Source organism: Budorcas taxicolor, chromosome X (assembly GCF_023091745.1).
Source record: "Budorcas taxicolor isolate Tak-1 chromosome X, Takin1.1, whole genome shotgun sequence".
NCBI classification, from domain to species: Eukaryota; Metazoa; Chordata; class Mammalia; order Artiodactyla; family Bovidae; genus Budorcas; species Budorcas taxicolor.
Window position 1 is genome coordinate 127,061,096 of NC_068935.1, and position 18,081 is coordinate 127,079,176.

The following is an 18,081-nucleotide window of genomic DNA, read 5'->3' on the forward strand; positions in this document are numbered from 1 at the left end:
TTTGTGACAGTACCAAGCTGTTTTGATTGCTGTAGCTTTGTAATATTGTCTGAAGTCTGGGAAGATAACCCTAAAGGCAATTCTTGGTCTTTTGTAGTTCCATATAAATTTTAGGATTATATGTTCTAGCTCTGTGAAAAATGTCATGGGTAATTTGATAAAGATCACATGAAATCTGTAGATAGCTTTGGGTAGTATGACTGTTTTTAACAATATTAATTCTTCCAGAACAAGTGCATGGGAGATCTTTCCATGTCTTGGTATCACCTTCAGTTTCCTGTATCAGTGTTTTATAGTTCTTAAATATAAGTCTTTTACCTCAGTGATTAGGTTTTTTCCGTAGGTATTTAATTTTTTTTACACAATTTTAAATACACAATAAATGTTTTACTTTCTCTTATATTTCATTGTTAGTGTAAAGAAATGCAACAGATTTCTGCATACTGATCTTGTACCCTGCTACCTTGCTGAATTCATTTATTCTAATAGTTTTTATATGGAGTCTTTAGGGTTTTCTATATAGAGTATCATATCATCTGCATACAATGACAATTTTATCTCTTCCCTTTCAGTTTGGATACCTTTTATTTCTTTTTCTCATCTAATTGCTGTGGCTAGGACTTCCAATACTATGTTGAATAGAAGTGATGAGAGCTGGCATCCATATTGGTGTTTCAGAATTGAGTGGGAAGGCTTCCAGCTTTTTGCCACTGAGTATTGTATTAGCTCTGGATTTGTTGTAAATGGATGTTATTCAGCATTACGTTGTTATACCCATTTTTGTGTGAGTTTTTATCATGAATGGATATTAAATTTTATCAAATGCTTTTTCTAACTTTATTGAGATGCTCATGTTGTTTCCGTCTTTTTTTAATGGCATATGGTGTATCACTTTGATTGATGTGTGTATGTTGAACCATCCTTGGAATGAATCCAAATTGATCATGATGTATGATCCTTTTTATATGTTGTTGGATTGATTTGCTAACATTTTGGTGGTGATTTTTGCATCTATTGATACATGTATCAGAGATATTGAGCTGTAATTGTCTTGTTTGTAGTCTCTTTGATTTTGATATCAGGATGACGTTGGCTTCATAAAGTGATTTGGGGAGTGTTCCCCTTTGTTTAGTCTTTTGGAAGAGTTTGAGAAGGATAGGTATGAGTCTATTTTACTTCCAGTAATCAATGTATTTAAATTATCTGTTTCTTGTTCATTGAGTTTTGGTAGGCTGTATGTTTCTAGAAATTTGTCAGTTTCTTCTAGGTTGTCCATTTTGTTGGTATATTACTGTTCATAGTATTTTTCTTATTTTTTTATATGTCTGCAATATTGGTAATTATTTTTCTTTCATTTCTTATTTTGTGTATTTGGGTCCCCTCTCTCATTATTGGTGAGTGAGCCTGGTTAGCGATTCATTGATTTTGCTTACTCTTTCAAAAAAACAGCTCTTGGTGTTTTTGATTTTTTATTTTTAATCTATATTTTATTTCCTCTCTGATCTTTATTATTTCCTTCCTTCTGCTGAGTTTTAAATGTTCTTTTTGTAATTCTTTTAGGTGGAAGGTCATGTTGCTTATTGGAGATTGTTCTTATTTCTTGAGGAAGGCCTGTATTGCTATGAACTTCTCTCAGGTCAGGACTGCTTTTTCTGGATCCCAAAGATTTTGGATGGTTGTGTTTTTATCGTCCTTTATCTTGAGGTATTTTAAAATTTCCTCTTTAATTTCATTGTTGGCCAATTGGTTTTTAGTAGCATGTTGTTTAGTATCCATGTAATTATTTTTTCCTCATTTTTCTTTCTGTGACGGATTTCTAGTTTCATGCCATTCTGGTAAGAGAAGATGCTTGAGATAATTTCTATCCTTTTATATTTGTTCAGACTTTATTTTATATCCTAGTATGTGGTCTGTCCTAGAGAATGTTCCATGTGTGCTTGAAAAGAGGGTGTATTCTGGTTTCCTTGGATGTAGTGTCCTGTAGATATCAATCCATCTAACTATTCTAAAGTGTCATTTAGATGTGTCTATTGCTTTACTGATGTTCTGTCTGGAAAGCCTGTCCATTGATAAAAATCTATTAATGTATCCCCATCAGTTGCTCCTTTTATGTCTGTTAGTATTTGTTTTATGTATTTAGGAGCTTTAGTATTGTGTAGATATATGTTAATGAAGACAATATTTTCTTCTGTTGATCCTTGTATCATTAATATAGTGTTCTTTTTTGTCTTTATTCATGGCCTTTGTTTTAAAGTCTGTTTTGTCTGAGTATTACTACCCTTACTTGACATTTCCACTTGCAGGAAGTATCTTTTGCCATCCCCTCACTTTCAATCTATGTATTTCTTTCATGCTAAAATGTGTCTCTTGTAGGCAGCATATTGTAGGTTCTTGTTTTATTATCCAGTATGTCATTCTATGTCTTTTTATCAGAGCATTTAGTCTATTGACATTTAAATAATTATTGATAGTATGTATTTATTGCCATTTTAAATGTTGTTTTCCAGTTGATTTTGTATGTCTTCCCTTTTTTGTTTTTCCTTTTGTAGTTTGATGGTTTTCTTTAGCATTGTGCTTGAGTTCCTTTCTTTTTAGATTTTGTGAGAGCACTGTATGCTTCTGATTTGTGGTTACCTTGGTTTTCAAGTGTGTTAAACTGTAACTCTAGCTATTTGTTTTAGACTGATAGTCATGTGAGCTCAAACACATTCTAAAAAATCTATATTTTCTTACTCTCCCATAGTTTGTGATTTTGATATCCTATTTTACATCTTCATGTTTATCCTTTTGCTGTTCTTTATAGTTTTAATTGCTTTCACAATTTTAATTGTTTTTTTAATGCATGTATTGGCTTATCTAAGTAATCTTCAGTCCTTTCATATATTTACCTTTCCTGTTGTGAATTTCCCTTTCCTATAGATTCTTGCTATTTTTCTACTCAGAGAAGACCTTTCAATATTTCTTTTAGGATAAGGTTTAGTATTGCTGTATTCTTTTTTAAACCTTTATTTTATATTGGAATATAGTTGATTAACAATGTTGTGTTAATTTCATGTGTACAGCAAAGTGATTCAGTTATACATGTAGCTATTCTTTTAAAAATTCTTTTCCCATTAGGTTGTTACATAATATTGAGCAGTTTCCTGTGCTATATAGTAGGTCCTTGTTGGTTGTCCATTTCAAATATAGCAGTGTGTACATGTTAGTCCCAAGCTCCCTAACTATCCTTTACCCACACCCCTCCCCAGTAAACCATAAGTTCATTCTCTAAGTCTGTGAGTTGGTTTTTGTTTTGTAAAGAAGTTCATTTGTATCACTGTTTCTTAGATTTTGCATATAAGTGATATCATAATGATATTTCACTTTCTCTGCCTTACTTCATTCAGTCTGACAATCTCCATGCTGCTGCAAATGGCATTATTTCTCTCTCTTTTGTATGGACCACAGCTTCTTTATCCATTCCTCTGGTCAATGGACATTTAGGTTTCTTCCATGTCTTGGCTATTGTGAACAGTACTGCTATGAACACTGGGGTGCATGTATCTTTTCAGATCATGTTTTTCTCCAAGTATATGCCCAGGGGTGGGACTGCAGGATTATACGGTAGTTCTATTTTTAGTTTTTAAAGGAACTTCCATACTGTTCTCCATAGTGGCTGCACCAGTTTACATTCTCACCAACAGTGCAGGAGGGCTTCCTTCTCTTCACACCCTCTCCAGCATTTACTGTTTGTGGATTTTTTGGTGATGGCCATTCTGGCTGGTGCGAGGTGATATTTGACTGTAATTTTGATTTACATTTCTCTAGTCATTATCAATGTTGAACATATTTTCATGAGTATTGCTCTATTCTTTTAGTTTTTGCTTGTCTGGGAAATTCTCTCTATTTTCTTTTATTCTAAATGATAATCTTGCTGGGTAGAGTATTGTACTTTGCAAGTTTCACCTTTAAGAGCTTTGGATATATGTTGCCACTCCCTTCTGGCCTGCAGAGTTTCTGTAGAGGAATCAGCTAATAGCCTTTTTATACTCCCTTGTAAATGACTTTGTTTTTCTGTTGCTACATTTCGAATCCCTCTTTATCTTTCACTTTTGCCATTTCAATTATATATCTTAGTGTGGATCTGTTTGGGTTCATCTCATTTGGGACCCTCTGTGATTCCTGTACCTAGATATCTGTTTCCTTCTGTAGGTTTGAGAAGTTTTCAGCCACAAGTTCTTCAACTACATTTTGATTCCCTTTTTTCTTTCTTCTTCTGGAATCCCTTTCATGTAGAGGTTGGCATATTTTACATTATCTCGTAGGTCTCACATGTCACTTTCATTTTTTCTTTCATTTGTCTTTCTACTGATTGGGTGCCTTGTGTTAACTTCCAGATGACTTATTTGTTCCGCTATGTAGACTTGGTCTGCTGTGTATTGGCTTTAGCTTGGTTTTTATCTCAGCAGTTGCGTTGTCTAATTTTGGTTTCCTTATGGTTTCTAGTTCCTTGTTACAGTGATCTGCCTTTTTATCAATAGTCTTTCTGGGGATCTTTAGCATTTTTATCACTTCCTTTTTGAACTTGGCGTCTGGTAGACTGGCAAGGTCTGTTTTGCTCAGGGAATTTCTCTTAGTCTTTTTAAGTGGGAGTAGTTCCTCTGCATTTTCATTTTACTTATATTTCTCTTACTCCATGAATTTAGGAGGAACAGTTATCTACTGTGATCTTGAAGTGCTCTTTTCCTGTAGGAGTGTTCTAGTACAGACTATGTAAGTCGAGTAGTTTTGATGTGAGGGCTGTATTTGGTATGGATGCCTGCCACATCTTTCCTCAGCATGTGCTGGCCATTATCCTCCCTTGATGAAGGGTGTGTTTGGTGCTGTGCTGTCCAGAGCTTGCACTGTAATGTTGGATGGGGCCCCCTCTTTGCTCTGTAGTTGCCACAGTTCTGTTGGGGGCAGGGTCTGCTCCCCAGTTGTTGGAACAGAAACCCTGAGATCTGGTTCTCAGCTGTAGTGTGAGGTAGGTAAGACCAGAGCACTCAGCTGTGTGCCAGGACACGTGACTCTGTGACATATCCTGCCAGCCAGTGTGCACGTCTACAAAATCAGCTAATGCTGGTACCACCCAGAGACCCGTCTTGGCTGTGAAAACACTGATAATTGGCTCGGGTGGCAGCCTTGCCTTCGGTGTGTGCATGTTCACAAAGCATGAGCTCCTAATGCCCACTGAAGCAGTGCCCCGTGGTGGGAGCACTGATAATTGGTTCCAGTGTCAGCCCTGGTGTGTGTGTGTGTGTGTGTGTGTGTGTGTGTGTGTGTGTGTGTGTGTGTGCGTGTTCCCAAAGTCTGGTGTGGCTGGAGCCATGCACCTCTGTGAGCACACTGAGAATGAGGTGTCTACGGTGGACCTACACACAGCCCTTCCTGTGTCGACTGGGGCTCCTTTGGTGGACCTGTGTCCCGTTCTGTGTGTGCCTCCACTTATAGCCCAGACCACACTCCAGGCTCTTCTGGATATCTCTGCATAGCCAAACCAAGTCCTCTCGCATGTCTGTCTACTGAAGCCTGAGTTTCCACACCTAGCACTGTGCAGACCAGCAGGTGCACCTCCCTGGCTGGCAGTGACATGGCAGCTCAGTGCCCGTCCCTCTCTATGCTGCTTGGCAGCAAGGTAGCACAGGCACACTCCTCTCTTGGAAACTCTAGACCCCTGAAGCTCCCTGTCCTGGCAGACCTCCCATCTAGTGAAGGAGGTTCCTGGGGTGCGGGAACCAGCTCTCTTTCACAGCTCTCTCCCAGGGGTGCAGGTCACTCTCCGTTAGTGCTACCCAGGTATATGGGGCTCTTTGGTTGGTTGAGCTCTTTTGACGGCTTTTAGCTGCTATGTTGTGAGAATTATTTCAGATGCAGCTGGAATTTTCCTGTATTTGTGGAGCAAGGTGGGCTCCATGTCCCACTCTGCCACCTTGCTCTCCCTTCCAGGAAGGTTTTTTGAGATAAATGTCTGCCATGCTAAAGCGTCTACCTCTAGTGCCACACCCTCATTTTTCTCTACTAGGAGAAAGTTGGCTTTTCTGGATGGGCGGTGGGAGGAAAAGCTTCTACATTCTTAAAATTGTAATGAGAGTAAAAGATAGGTGTCGCTGGTTGGGAAAAGGTAGAAGGAAGGGCGGAGTCTGGAGGGAGATATCAACTTAGTTTCCCATTCGGCCTCTCCCCGCTTGCTCTTTCTGAAGCTCATCTCTTCCACGTGCCCCAGGCCTGCAGGAGGCAGGCAGATTAACGGCTCCCTAATACTTCTTTCTGGTGGTGGTGTGGGGAGACCATTTATCAACTAGAGCCTGAAACTGCAGTAGACTCTTGGTCCTTATTCCCTTAGACCAATGAAATGTAGACCCCAGCCCCGAAACTTGAAAGAGAAGGAAATATAAAATGTAAATCTCTCTTTATAGCCTCATAATAATCTCTCTGTCACTGTCTTACAAATGTAAACATTGGCATCACTTCAAGCCATTATTGGCTCTGAGCATAAAGAACTGCTAAGAAAAAAAAAACGGAAAAAAAGAAGAATCAGAGGCTTAATAACGAACTCCATGAAGGCATTGCTTCCTCTGAGGAGCCTTCTCTGAAGCTCCATGGCCTGGTTAGTGCCTTTGCTCTGAGCCCCCGTGGCCCTGTGTTGAAATGACCTGGTTACTTGCCCTTCTCCCTTACTAGACCAGGAGTTCTTTGTGTGCCAAGAACCACATGCTATTGCTCTCTGCATCCTAGGTTTAGCACAATGCCTGGCCCCTCAGTTGACTTTGTTGAGGGGGGTTGCTGCAGAGTAGATCTTAAAGGCAGCCGGTTTCTCAGTTCTGATCTCAGGATACTCCAACTGTCTAAATAGAGCACCTATAGGGAAGCTCATTTGTGAGCAAAGGCTTGTCAGATAGGTCAGTATTAGTCATGGCCACCAGATGGCGAAAGTGGTATTCTGTCAAATGCACCAGTAAGCTTCTGTTTCTTAGACAAGGTTTTACACTTTCTAATTTCAATTCTACACTGCATGTTTTTAATTCCATGATGCCTATAATTCCTGTTTATGGCTCTCTGCAGTGCTATTAAAACTACTACACCCAAGATTTGCTATGGAGACAACCACGAAGCAAGCCTGTGTGTGGAGGGCAAGATGCAACTCCTCTGTCTTTCCTAGAAACCCCAGGAGGCCCCATATCCCTCTCTCAGCCCCCCAGGAGGAAGTTCTGAGAAAACTGATATTGGCACTTCCTGTTCCTTAGTTCTGCCATTAAGTCCAAACCTGACAACACGTGAAATGTGGTAGCTTATGAGCAGCTTAGTGTTACCTGGTTGAATCCGGAAAAATCTAATCAGAGATGACTTATGAATAAAAATAAAGGGGTAAAAATAATTACGTCTAAAGGGCTAACATTATTGAAGCTCTCTACGGATGGGATCCAGAGAAGGCAATGGCACCCCACTCCAGTACTCTTGCCTGGAAAATCCCATGGACGGAGGAATCTGGTGGGCTGCAGTCCATGGGGTCGCTAAGAGTCAGGCACGACTGAGCGACTTCACTTTCACTTTTCACTTTCATGCATTGGAGAAGGAAATGGCAACCCACTCCAGTGTTCTTGCCTGGAGAATCCCAGGGACGGGGGAGCCTGGTTGGCTGCCGTCTATGGGGTCGCAGAGTCAGACACGACTGAAGCGACTTAGCAGCAGCAGCAGCAGCAGCAATGATGGGATCAGAAAAGTATTTAGTGAGAATGATCAGACTCCTCGGTCATCATTCTCTACCCCTAGTGCTCAAGCAGTTTTCTGCAGAATTTGATTCAGGTACACAAACAAACAGTCATTGAGGACCTACTATGAGTGAGAACCTATTATGCCAGGGTTATGGTAAATGCTTTGAATAAAAAAGAAAATCTATGGTCATTCCCCAGTGGTACGGTGGTTGGGACTCAGCACTCTCACTGCTGAGGGCCAGGGTTCAGTCCCTGGTTGGGAAACTAGGATCCCACAAGCCACTCAGTGCAGTCGGTCAAAAAAAATTTTTTTTCTATCTTCCTCATCCTTGACTTGTTCATGGATTGATGGTAGGAGACAGGCCGGTAAGTGGTTGGTGATGATATAAGCTTTTAAGTGGCACGATGGGAGGATGCACAGGCTATTATGGGAAGAGTGCCTAATCCAGGCCACAGAGGAACAGGAAAGGTGTTGTTAAGGAAGCTTTCTGGAGGGTGGCTGGCACTAAAAAATCAGTAAAGAACTTTGCAGCCAACTATCAAATCCAAGTGAATAGTAAGAATGCCAGAGGTAGGTCGAGGGGATACTGACGGTCAGTCTTCATGATAAGGCTGAATAGTATCAGCTACTAATAACCAAGGACAACTGTCAGAGAGAATTGTATTAGGGATATTAGGACATGAGCTCTTTTGTTACAGGTGAAAAAGACAAGGGATGGGGAAAAGGGAGAAGTCATGTACATGAAGAAGAAAAAAGCTAAAAACATTTGCCATTTTATTTCTCCATCTTGACAGTAACATGAAAGCCTTTTCTGTGAATGTTAATACTCTCACCAAATACCATTCCTTAAAGGAGCATAGGGTATCTGGAACAAAGACACTTGACCGTACAGACTCCATATGTCGCCACAGCAAAAATCTAAAGGCCAAAAAAGCTGGCATGCCCAATTCTGACACCAATGGGGGGGACTCTGGAAGGATGATGCCAGGTTTTAATCTCCTTGTCCTAAGTAGAGTGGCTTTACAGCAGTGAAAATGCAGGCAGTGGAAGAAGAGGCTGCGTGCCTATCTCCGACTTTCACAGGACTATGAGAGGACTGAAAATATTTACTTCCCTAGGACAGTGTATGATGTGGAGGAAAGTCAGTCTGGCTGGGGCTCTGGAAGCTCAGGTCTGGGCCTGGCACTGTACCTAACCTGCTGTGTGTGACCCTCACAGGTGTCTTGCCCTCCCTCAGCCTCCATGTGCTCCGATGTAGAATGGATCACATCACTGGTTCTCAACAGGAGCAGAAGGCTCGACCCCCACCCTGGCAAGCTTCTGGTTCATAGAGGACCAGGCTGGAGCCAAGAACGGGAGCCCTCCTACAATGCAGAAGACAGTGCTGAACAGTGAATCAGTGCCCCAGCTTCCACAGCTAACACTCCAGAACTTCTTTTCAGGGAAAAGCCTAGAACGTATTTCTGAGTCAAACCTAATTCTCTTGTAATTGTAATCCGGAGGTGTTTTATTTTTTGGTTCATGTTTAATGCGTGCTGAATGCACCAGTTTCTATGGTTGTGTCCTCTTGCCACTTTCACATCTCCGTACTTTTTGATCAGAATGACTCCTGTCTCTACTTAATCTGAACCTACTTTCAATAGGCGTAAACATCTGACTCCATGACGTCTTTTAGCGCTGCCATGTCTGGCCATTTATATGCTGCAAGTAGTATTATTATAAACCATTTTCCTTTCAAATTCTCTTTATTGCTATATTCAGGCCATAATGCTATTATTAATTATATCCATAGGCAGGTTATACTAACCAAGAATTTCATTTCAGGGTAGAAAAGGGAGCATTTCAAAGTACTGGCTCTAACGAGGGGAGGTGTTGGGACCAAAGGGACACAGAACAAGCCCTTGTGGGGATGAGCTCCAAGTTCTCTCCCCCAAAAGCCCCCACGCCCGAGATCAGTCACCTCTGCGCAGGGCTTGCAGGCTCTGCCGGGCCTGGCGGTGCAGCTCCTCCACACAGGGCGGCCTGGTGGCCGGGAGGAAGATGTTTCTCTGCTGGTGCCACGGTGCACGATAGTACACACTCAGCTTGCTCTCGACGTCCAGGTTGGAGACAGCTGCGAGATCAAGAGGAAAACAGGGCGTTAGACAGGGGCAGCTTTCAGCTGTGCATTATGCTGTCCCTGGGGTGGAAAGGGGAACAGGAGTGGGGCCTGGGCACAGTGGAAATCCAGTCCGCTGCATTGACCAGAGGAGCTTGAGAAAGGTTTCAAGTTGCCAGTACAGACAGGGACGACCTTTGACCCCCAAAGCAAGGGACGAGAGACCCTGGCTCTTTGAGCCAGGCCTCAGAGTGGGGTGAGGTCCTGCCTTGTAGGAAGGCAGAGAAGCGCCAGAGGAAGGACTGGTTCTGGTCCAGGGCCTCAGAATTATATAGTTCTGCACAGCTGCTCCTGATGCCTACCTGATCAGTGCCCTTGTCTTACTTCCTATCTCCCAAACCTTACCACTGAGCCATATATTATCCACTGTACTATATGCCCATCATTCAAAGCACTGCTCAGCTTCCTTAGTTTTACCTAAGAGCACAAGAATTAAAGAACTTATTAAATAACCTATTACAGGGGTGATGTGTGTTAGGAAGGGAACGTACACAGTGTTGGGGAGGAGAGGGGCATGACAACGCCTTTGGAATTCCTGCAGAACTCCTTAGCACCATGCGAGCATCAGGATTGGTAGGATATATACCTCTCTGGTGGTAGTGATTTAGTCGCTATGTTGTGTCCAACTCTTGCAACCCCATGGACTGTAGCCTGCCAGGCTCCACTGTCCATGGGATTCTCCAGGCAAGAATACTGCAGTGGGTTGCCATATCCTTCTCTGGGGATCTTCCCAATCAAGGAATCAAACCTGGGTCTCCTGCATCGCAGGCAGATTCTTTACCAAGTGAGCTGTAAACTGAGGGTAAGTTCTCAGAGCTGGGTGGGGGGTGGGGTAGAAGGTTTCCGTTTGAGAGTTGCTAGGTGGTGCAGTGGTTAGGACTTTGGTTCCCAGTGCAGGGGTCATGGGTTTGATCCCTGGTGGGGGAGCGGGGGAGTGAGGAAGCCATGCCATATTAGTGCGTAGTGGATATATGGATTCTTGGTTGGACAGTGCAACAGTGATGATGTAGGTGTAACTTACAGGTACATGGGGGTCCTTACTTTAATTCTTGATTTGGCTGTGCTGGGTCTGATTTAGGGCTTCCCTCAGAGCTCAGTCGGTAAAGAATCTGCCTGTAATGCAGTTGAGACAGGTTTGATTCTGGGTTCAGGAAGATCCCCTGGAGAAGGGAATGGCAACCCACTGCAGTATTCTTGCCTAGAGAATCCCATGGACAGAGGAGCCTGGCAGGCTACAGTCCATGGGGTCATAAGAGTTGGATATGACTTAGTGGGTCTTATTTACGGCATATGATCTCTTAGTAGCAGGATATGTGGATCTCATTCCCTTACCAGCGATCGAACCTTGGCACCCTGAATTGGGAGCTCAGAGTCTTAGCCACTGGACCACCAGGGAATTCCTCCTTTTTACATGCCTCATCCTGGGAGAAGGACTAGCTGCAGAGAGAGCACTGGTGGCTTGGAGACTCGGGCTCCAGTGATTTTCTACGAAGAGTGGCCAGTACTACCTCCAGACTGGGGCCCAGAGAGACTCAGCACAGGATTCTATTTACTCCTGATTCTTATATTTCCCAACAGTTACTAAACTCAAGCCTCCACCTGTCCTTAGAAATGAACCTCACTTTCCCATGAGACAGGTGGACACCAACTTCAGATGAACCCAGTGACCATAACCTTGTGGTCGATATATCACTATCTGTCAAGGTCTAGACAATCCCATGACCTTCAGAGTTCCCAGGGGATAGACAGTAAGTTCAGCCTAAAAAGACATCACACCGCCCTGCGGACAATTCTTTCAGCACTTTGGTTCTCTGGTCTCTGTCTGCAGTGCTGTTTGTACTTCTGGAATATGACTATTGCTTCACATCCCCCTCCCCCAGTCAACCTTCCTTTAGGCCAATGTCTCTCAGTGTTGCTTGGGGAACAGACAGCAGCTTAGAAGCCAGAGCTCCTTCTAGCCCCAGATCTTCCAGGCGCCAGCTGTGTGCCTCTGCACATATCATCAGGTGGAACTCCTCCTTTCTTTCTCCTTCTTGCTCTGTCCCTTTCTCCCCAGGGCCTCGCCCACACACTGTTTGGCAGTGTGCAGTAGGGAGCAGCCCAATGCCAGAGCCTGATGTCCACAGTCTGTCCCTGCCAGGCAGCCTTTTCCAGAGAACCACAGTCATTCCGTGCTGTGGACACAGCATCCACCACGGATGCCCTCAGCGTCAGAACTTGTCAGGAAGCCTAGGCTTTTTTAACACTGATGGACTAGGAATAACCTGGCTGCGTATTTATTTATGCACTACCTGGATCCAGAACGATTTTTCCCCTATAAAAATTTCTCTAACTTCTAAAATAAAATGGAGCTTCACACTAGGAGTACTGTTTACTTATTGGTGCTGCTGTTTGCACGCTCGACATCCTGTAGAAAGACCAGCGGAAGCCTGGGTTCTACTCACAGTTCTCTGCCCTGGGGCAAAGTCACTGACCGTGCCCAGGACTCAAGTTCCCCATCTTTATGAATCAGGGTTTGGCCTTCCTGTTGGCTGAAGGAGGCCCGTCTGCCCTTTGTGCCTCTCTTTTCTACTCATCACCAAACTTCAGGATGCAGGGATTAAGAGACGGGGTTTCTGCCTGCCAGCAGTGGTCCAGAGCAGCTGACTGAAATCTTTGGGCCTCTGTCCCCTTCTCCGTAAGCGGGGCTCCTAGAGCCTTCACAGAATCCAAGGAAATGATCATGATATGCTCATTCCTTGACATGTCTCTGCTTACTACATACTAGTTCCCCTTGCTGTGGTGGGAATGGATGAGATGAAGGGGCCAGGCTTGGGTTCAAAGACAAAAGTCTGGAGCTTTCTTCCTTTTTAATTTTCCTGTCTTCATGGTGAGTCATGTGTAAACAAACATGAGGCTACCAGAGATGACCGTTGGTGGGGGGTAGGGTGTCTTACATTCCGGAAACTGCAAAGAAAGCTGCCTACAACCAGGGAGCCTGTGGCCTCTCTGAGAGGTAGGATGTCCCTGGTCTCTGATGTCAGCTAACTTGGGCAGCATTCAGTTCTGTGACTTCGAGAGGCTAATCCTCTGAGTCACTGTGAGAGCTGTAGCACTATACGTTCTCCCTGGAAATGGTTTATCATTTTCTTGTTTATCTGTGGGTCATTCTGCTGCCATGTTCTACACCATGCACTTCCCCCAGAGTGTGTAAGCACGCATCCATCTGTCACAGCTCAGCTGTTGTTTTTGGAAAATTCCTGTGGGCACTGAGCAGCGCCATTGGATTCTACTGCTGAAGAGACCTCGGAAATGATGAGGTGCTGTGTTTTTTCAAACCGCAGGGCATGACCCTTGAGTGGATTGTGAAATCCATTCAGCAGATCAGGACTAGCATTTTTTAAACAAAGACATACAAGAGACTGGAAAACAAAATGCCAACATGCATCGCATGTAGTGTTGTTTTGTGAAGCTGTTGGTTCTGTTACATATGTGTTCGTTTGTACATGTGTGTGCTTGGATGCTGGGGTGTGATGGAGACATGTACTTCTTGCTCTGGGTACCAGTCAACATATGGAAATTTACTGCTTAGACTGCCACTCTCAGGTACTAATGAGGGAATCAAGGTTCCAAGGTATGATCCAAGATCCCAGAGTTGATTTTTGGCAGAGGTGGAAACAAAGCTTAGGTCTCCTGAGGCCAAGTCTGTGCACTTCCCTAGGCAGCCTCTTCCTCCCCTGCCATCACTCGGCCTGGCCGCTGCTCCCTTCCTCTCCGTTGGTGACTATTTGCTATCTATTGCATCTATTAAGTTGTCCTTCCAAAACCAAAACTCTCAACTTACGACACACACGTTTCACCTGTTGTCTGAGAAAGCAGCCATTTGAATTTTAGGATGCCAGCAACACTTCAGCCCATGGAGCAGGGGACAAGTTTCCCAGGGACACTGATGCTCCCAGTCTGCAGACCACACAGTGAGGACCACTGCTTTCCAGAAAGAGATACTGAGGCAACAACGTAGGTACTCGACGAAACAATATTAAACGAGTGATGTTCAACCGTTTTGCTCTACACAAACCTTCTCTAGAGTTCAACCTAGTAAACAGATAAACCCCAAGGCCAGCTTAACTACAAAGGCTGTCACGTTCTCAGATGGCAGTAATGCACCTGCTTCCAGCAACCTGGACTGAAAGCAGCAACCACTCCATCACCAAGTCCTGACACCTCTGTGCCAGTCTGCAAGACTTGCATGCCTGAGCTTAAACCAGAGTGGGAGCCTGGCTCTGCCCTTGCCTGGTCAGCCCCACAGACCTTAAAAAGGTCACTTTTACATGGTAGCAAACAAGTTACAGCATACAAAAGATAATACAGATCAATAATAAGGAACTGGATCTTTCAGGAGAGCCTGATGGATAACTAAGGAATGCTTCTAAGATTTAGAGAAGGGCAACTTGTCACAAAGCTATTTTCATTATTTGCAAAGAACTGGGTGAGGTTGGTTCTTTGAAAGCAGGCTAACGGAGACACAAGAAGGCACTCTAACCACAAAGATGCATATAATGTTTTAAAGTCCCTTCACTCCTGCTCAGGCTACAGATGTGATGTTATGAACGCAAGTACCTCTCACATTCCAGGGAAGACAGTGGAGCTGGAGTGGGAGAGACAGATCAGAAAAAGCATATGAAAATCACCTTTCTGTTCAGGAGACACTGCATACTTATCACCAGTATGGTGCCCAGACTCTCTGGTCTGCTTGGACAGGTGCCCTGGGCTCGATTAAATCATGACACAGTAAGGTAATTAGCACATGACACCCGATTATACATGCTAGTAAATCTCTTCTACTAGATAGAGGTGAGACTCTTAAAAATTACTTAGAGATCACCAGCAGCAATGGAAAATTTAAAAAATATCCAGACTTACAGAAGGTCCCACATACCCCTCCACTGCACTCCACTAAGACTTATTACTTAACTTGGTAGTTAGTATCTTCATAGGTAGAGAAGTAATGCCCTTTACTGGGCCCACAAAGAAGCTATAAATACATGAGCCTGCAAGCCAAAAGGAATTCTTTTCCAAGGACCTTTCCACGCGCAAAGCCTAGAGATTTATGTGTTCTGTGCTTTCTGTAGAAGACACACATGATATATTGAATCTGGAGTCAGAAAAGATGTGTTCTCTTTTGACTCAGCCTGAGTCTAGCCGAGTCTGCAGGCAGACTGAAGAAGGCCCGCTCTTCGGGGACAGTGGCTCTTTCTCTCCATCAGCCCAGGGCAGACAGGCTCCAAGAATGATTCCTCATGACTGGCACTGAGACAAAGCTTCAGGAGGTGATACTAAGCAGGGAGCAGGGAAGTGATACAGGGAAGGGAAGGAAGCCAATAAAGGGTGCACAGGCTGGAACCCCTTAGGAGCCAATGCAGAACACACACCTTAGAGGCGAGGGAGTGGGGATGTTTATCTCCCACTTCCTATCAGCCATCAGTTGAAGGCTGCTGAAGTGCCAGAACAGTACTTCCTTGTACTTCTAGAAGAGCATGCTCCTCTGTCGGTTGTGGGAGCTGTAAGTAAGGCTGCCTGCTGTGCACTGAGGTGATAAGGGGAAGGGCAATACTCGGCCTAGGGGTTTTATGACTGCGACCCTTAGAGCACACAAGCATTTGCATTTCAACTTCGGGATGTCTGGATTGTACACCAGACTACTTTGACAAGTTCTCCAATGCCAAAGTAGCTTAAAATGGATTTGTTGTCAAAATCCCCCAAGCCTGGCAGTGAAAAGCTCTGGTCAGACAAATCTGGATCCTGGTTGGAACATCAGCAGAAGGTCAAGGCCAGGAGGCCGGGCAGAGGGGCGGCTGCCTCCTGTGGGACCTTGAGCAGATTGCTGGGCCTCTTAAGGTCTCTTTCCTCCTTGGTGGGAGTTTCTGGCCTGGTGTGGTATCCCAGGATCATCTCCAAGAAGTCCGGGCTTCTTCCCAGGGAACTGGCTTTAGAGAGCATGTCATGCGTGCTGGGGGTATTCACTGTTGCTAGGTGCCCATTGCCTCTAAGCTGCTCCAATAGACAGGAGTAGAAAATCTGTAAGTCTTAGAAGGTGAAGACAAAAGCTGAGTTGAAACTGCTATTTCCAATTCAAATCTAAGATTACAGGTTTTCATTTAACTTACTTGATTATATAATTGATCTCTTTTGTGCTGAAAATCTTGATTCTTTATGACACTGCCATAATTTCCTATTTGAATAGTCTCAAAATGACTACAAGGAGACAACTGATTTTAGTTGTAGATATCTTTTTGTTTTCCTTTGTGTCTTTAGGATATTTTCTACTAGAAATGGATATAGCAAGACATACTTTGCAAAAGGCAAATGACACGACTGAAGGTGTTGAATACGACGATTGTTACGGTTCTGAATAATCCTTGGGGGACATGAAATGAGAGAACTTGCCCCATTCAGGTGTTCATCACTAACTAAAATCCATTGACAGTTTCTGCACTGGTAAGTTATAGCTTATTTGAGAAAAACATACAAGCCTTGCCCTTCGTGCCATCAGGGCCCTCAGGAGGTCCGAACCTGGCAGCCACGTGAGATAGACGAGATGATGAGCCCAATGGGCTCAAGCGTGCACCCTGAGAGAGGTACAGAGGGCCGGCCACGTGTGGGAAAAATGCTCTCTGCTTGTGAAGGGACACGGGGAAGAGGTGGTTTTGAGGTGGGGGGCAGAGGTGATGAACAGGATTCACTGGGAGGTTGGAAAATGCTGGAAGGGAACCACGAGAGATTTCTATTTTGAGGTAAGAAAGACCTGACTGTTGGCAATTTCTGGTGAGGCAACCCAAGAGGAAGGCTAGGAAGAGTCAGTCAGGGCTGGTCCCAGGAGTTGACTGCCACTGGACCAGGGCTTGTGAGGCAAAGGGGGCAGGTTAGGGGCCGCCAAGCAGGAAGACCATGCTACCAGTGAGCATGTGCATGGAGCAGGCACAGGTTAGCCTCTGATAGAGCCCATCTCATTTGGTTCCCACAGTAAGCCCAGGAAGCACATCTAATCATCTCTACTATGCTGAATAGGCACAGAGAGGTTAAGAAATTGCTCAAGGCCCCAAAGATTATGAATGATAGAGCCAGGAACTTAGAGCAAGCACCACTGAGTCCAAAGATCCACACCACATACTGCCTTGCTCCCCCATTTTCTAACGCACACCACTGCCCTACACAGGTGCAGGAATCTGTGTGGGAATGCCGCAGCCATCCCAGACAGGAAGACTGAAGCCGTTCCATGGAGAGCCCTGGTGGTTGGGAGGAGGAACCTGCTGTATCATGGGGAGCAGCTTCCGTGTCCCACAGCCGAGTGCATGACAAGCTGTTTAAGCTTAGAGAGGGGCTTCCTTCTGTACTTTTTGCATCTTCCAGATAAGCAAGTCTAGAATATGGACCTATATGTTGTACAAGCTCAACTATTTTGGTTGACTGGATGGGACTTAACCTCATAAATAGTTCAATCTACACGGACCTATATGTTGTAGAAGTTCAACTATTTCGGTAGAATGGATGGGGCTTAACTTCATAAATGGTTCAATCAACACATCTCTGGGGGCTTCCCTTGTGGCTCAACTGGTAAAGAATGTGCCTGCAATGCAGGAGACCTGGGTTCTATCCCTGGGTTGGGAAGATCCCCTGGAGAACGGAAAGGCTACCCACTCCAGTATTCTGGCCTAGAGAATTCCACAGACTGTATGATCCATAGGGTCACAAAGAGTTGGACACGACTCAGCGACTTTCACTTTCACACATCTTTGTGGCCCTTTCTCTCCCCTTTACTCTGCCTCCTTTCTTCTCCTGATCTCTTTTCTCCCAGAAAAATGCTACTCTATATCCAGCTCAAGTTGTACCTCTTCCATGAAGCCATTAAGACCTCCAGAGCCCAGTAGGTTCACATTCATTCATTCATTGAACAATGGGTGATTAAGAATCTCCCATGTGCCAGGCAGCATGCTAGGCACTGGGAATACAGCGATGGACATGACAGACACAGGCCTTGCCCTCATAGAGCTCACATCCAGGTCGGAGGTAGGTGAGGAAGTTAAGACTGACTGATAACGAAGAATGTAATCAGGTAATAAGAAGCACTCTGATGAAACAGAACAGTTAGCAAGACTACACGGAGGCATGGCATGGAGTAATGACAGTAGATGGCCACAAAGGCCTGAGAG

The 18,081-nt window shown here is 44.3% G+C and overlaps 1 protein-coding gene across 1 annotated transcript in view; it reads right to left on the reverse strand.

Annotated features, from left to right (window-relative positions):
• The window catches only part of NHS (NHS actin remodeling regulator), a 342,007-nt gene that overhangs the window by 49,956 nt on the left and 273,970 nt on the right, over window positions 1-18,081 (reverse strand). The window contains exon 2 of the mRNA XM_052663581.1: window positions 9,695-9,847. Within this exon, the coding sequence (XP_052519541.1) occupies window positions 9,695-9,847 (153 nt within the window). The remainder of the gene's footprint in view (window positions 1-9,694; window positions 9,848-18,081) is intronic.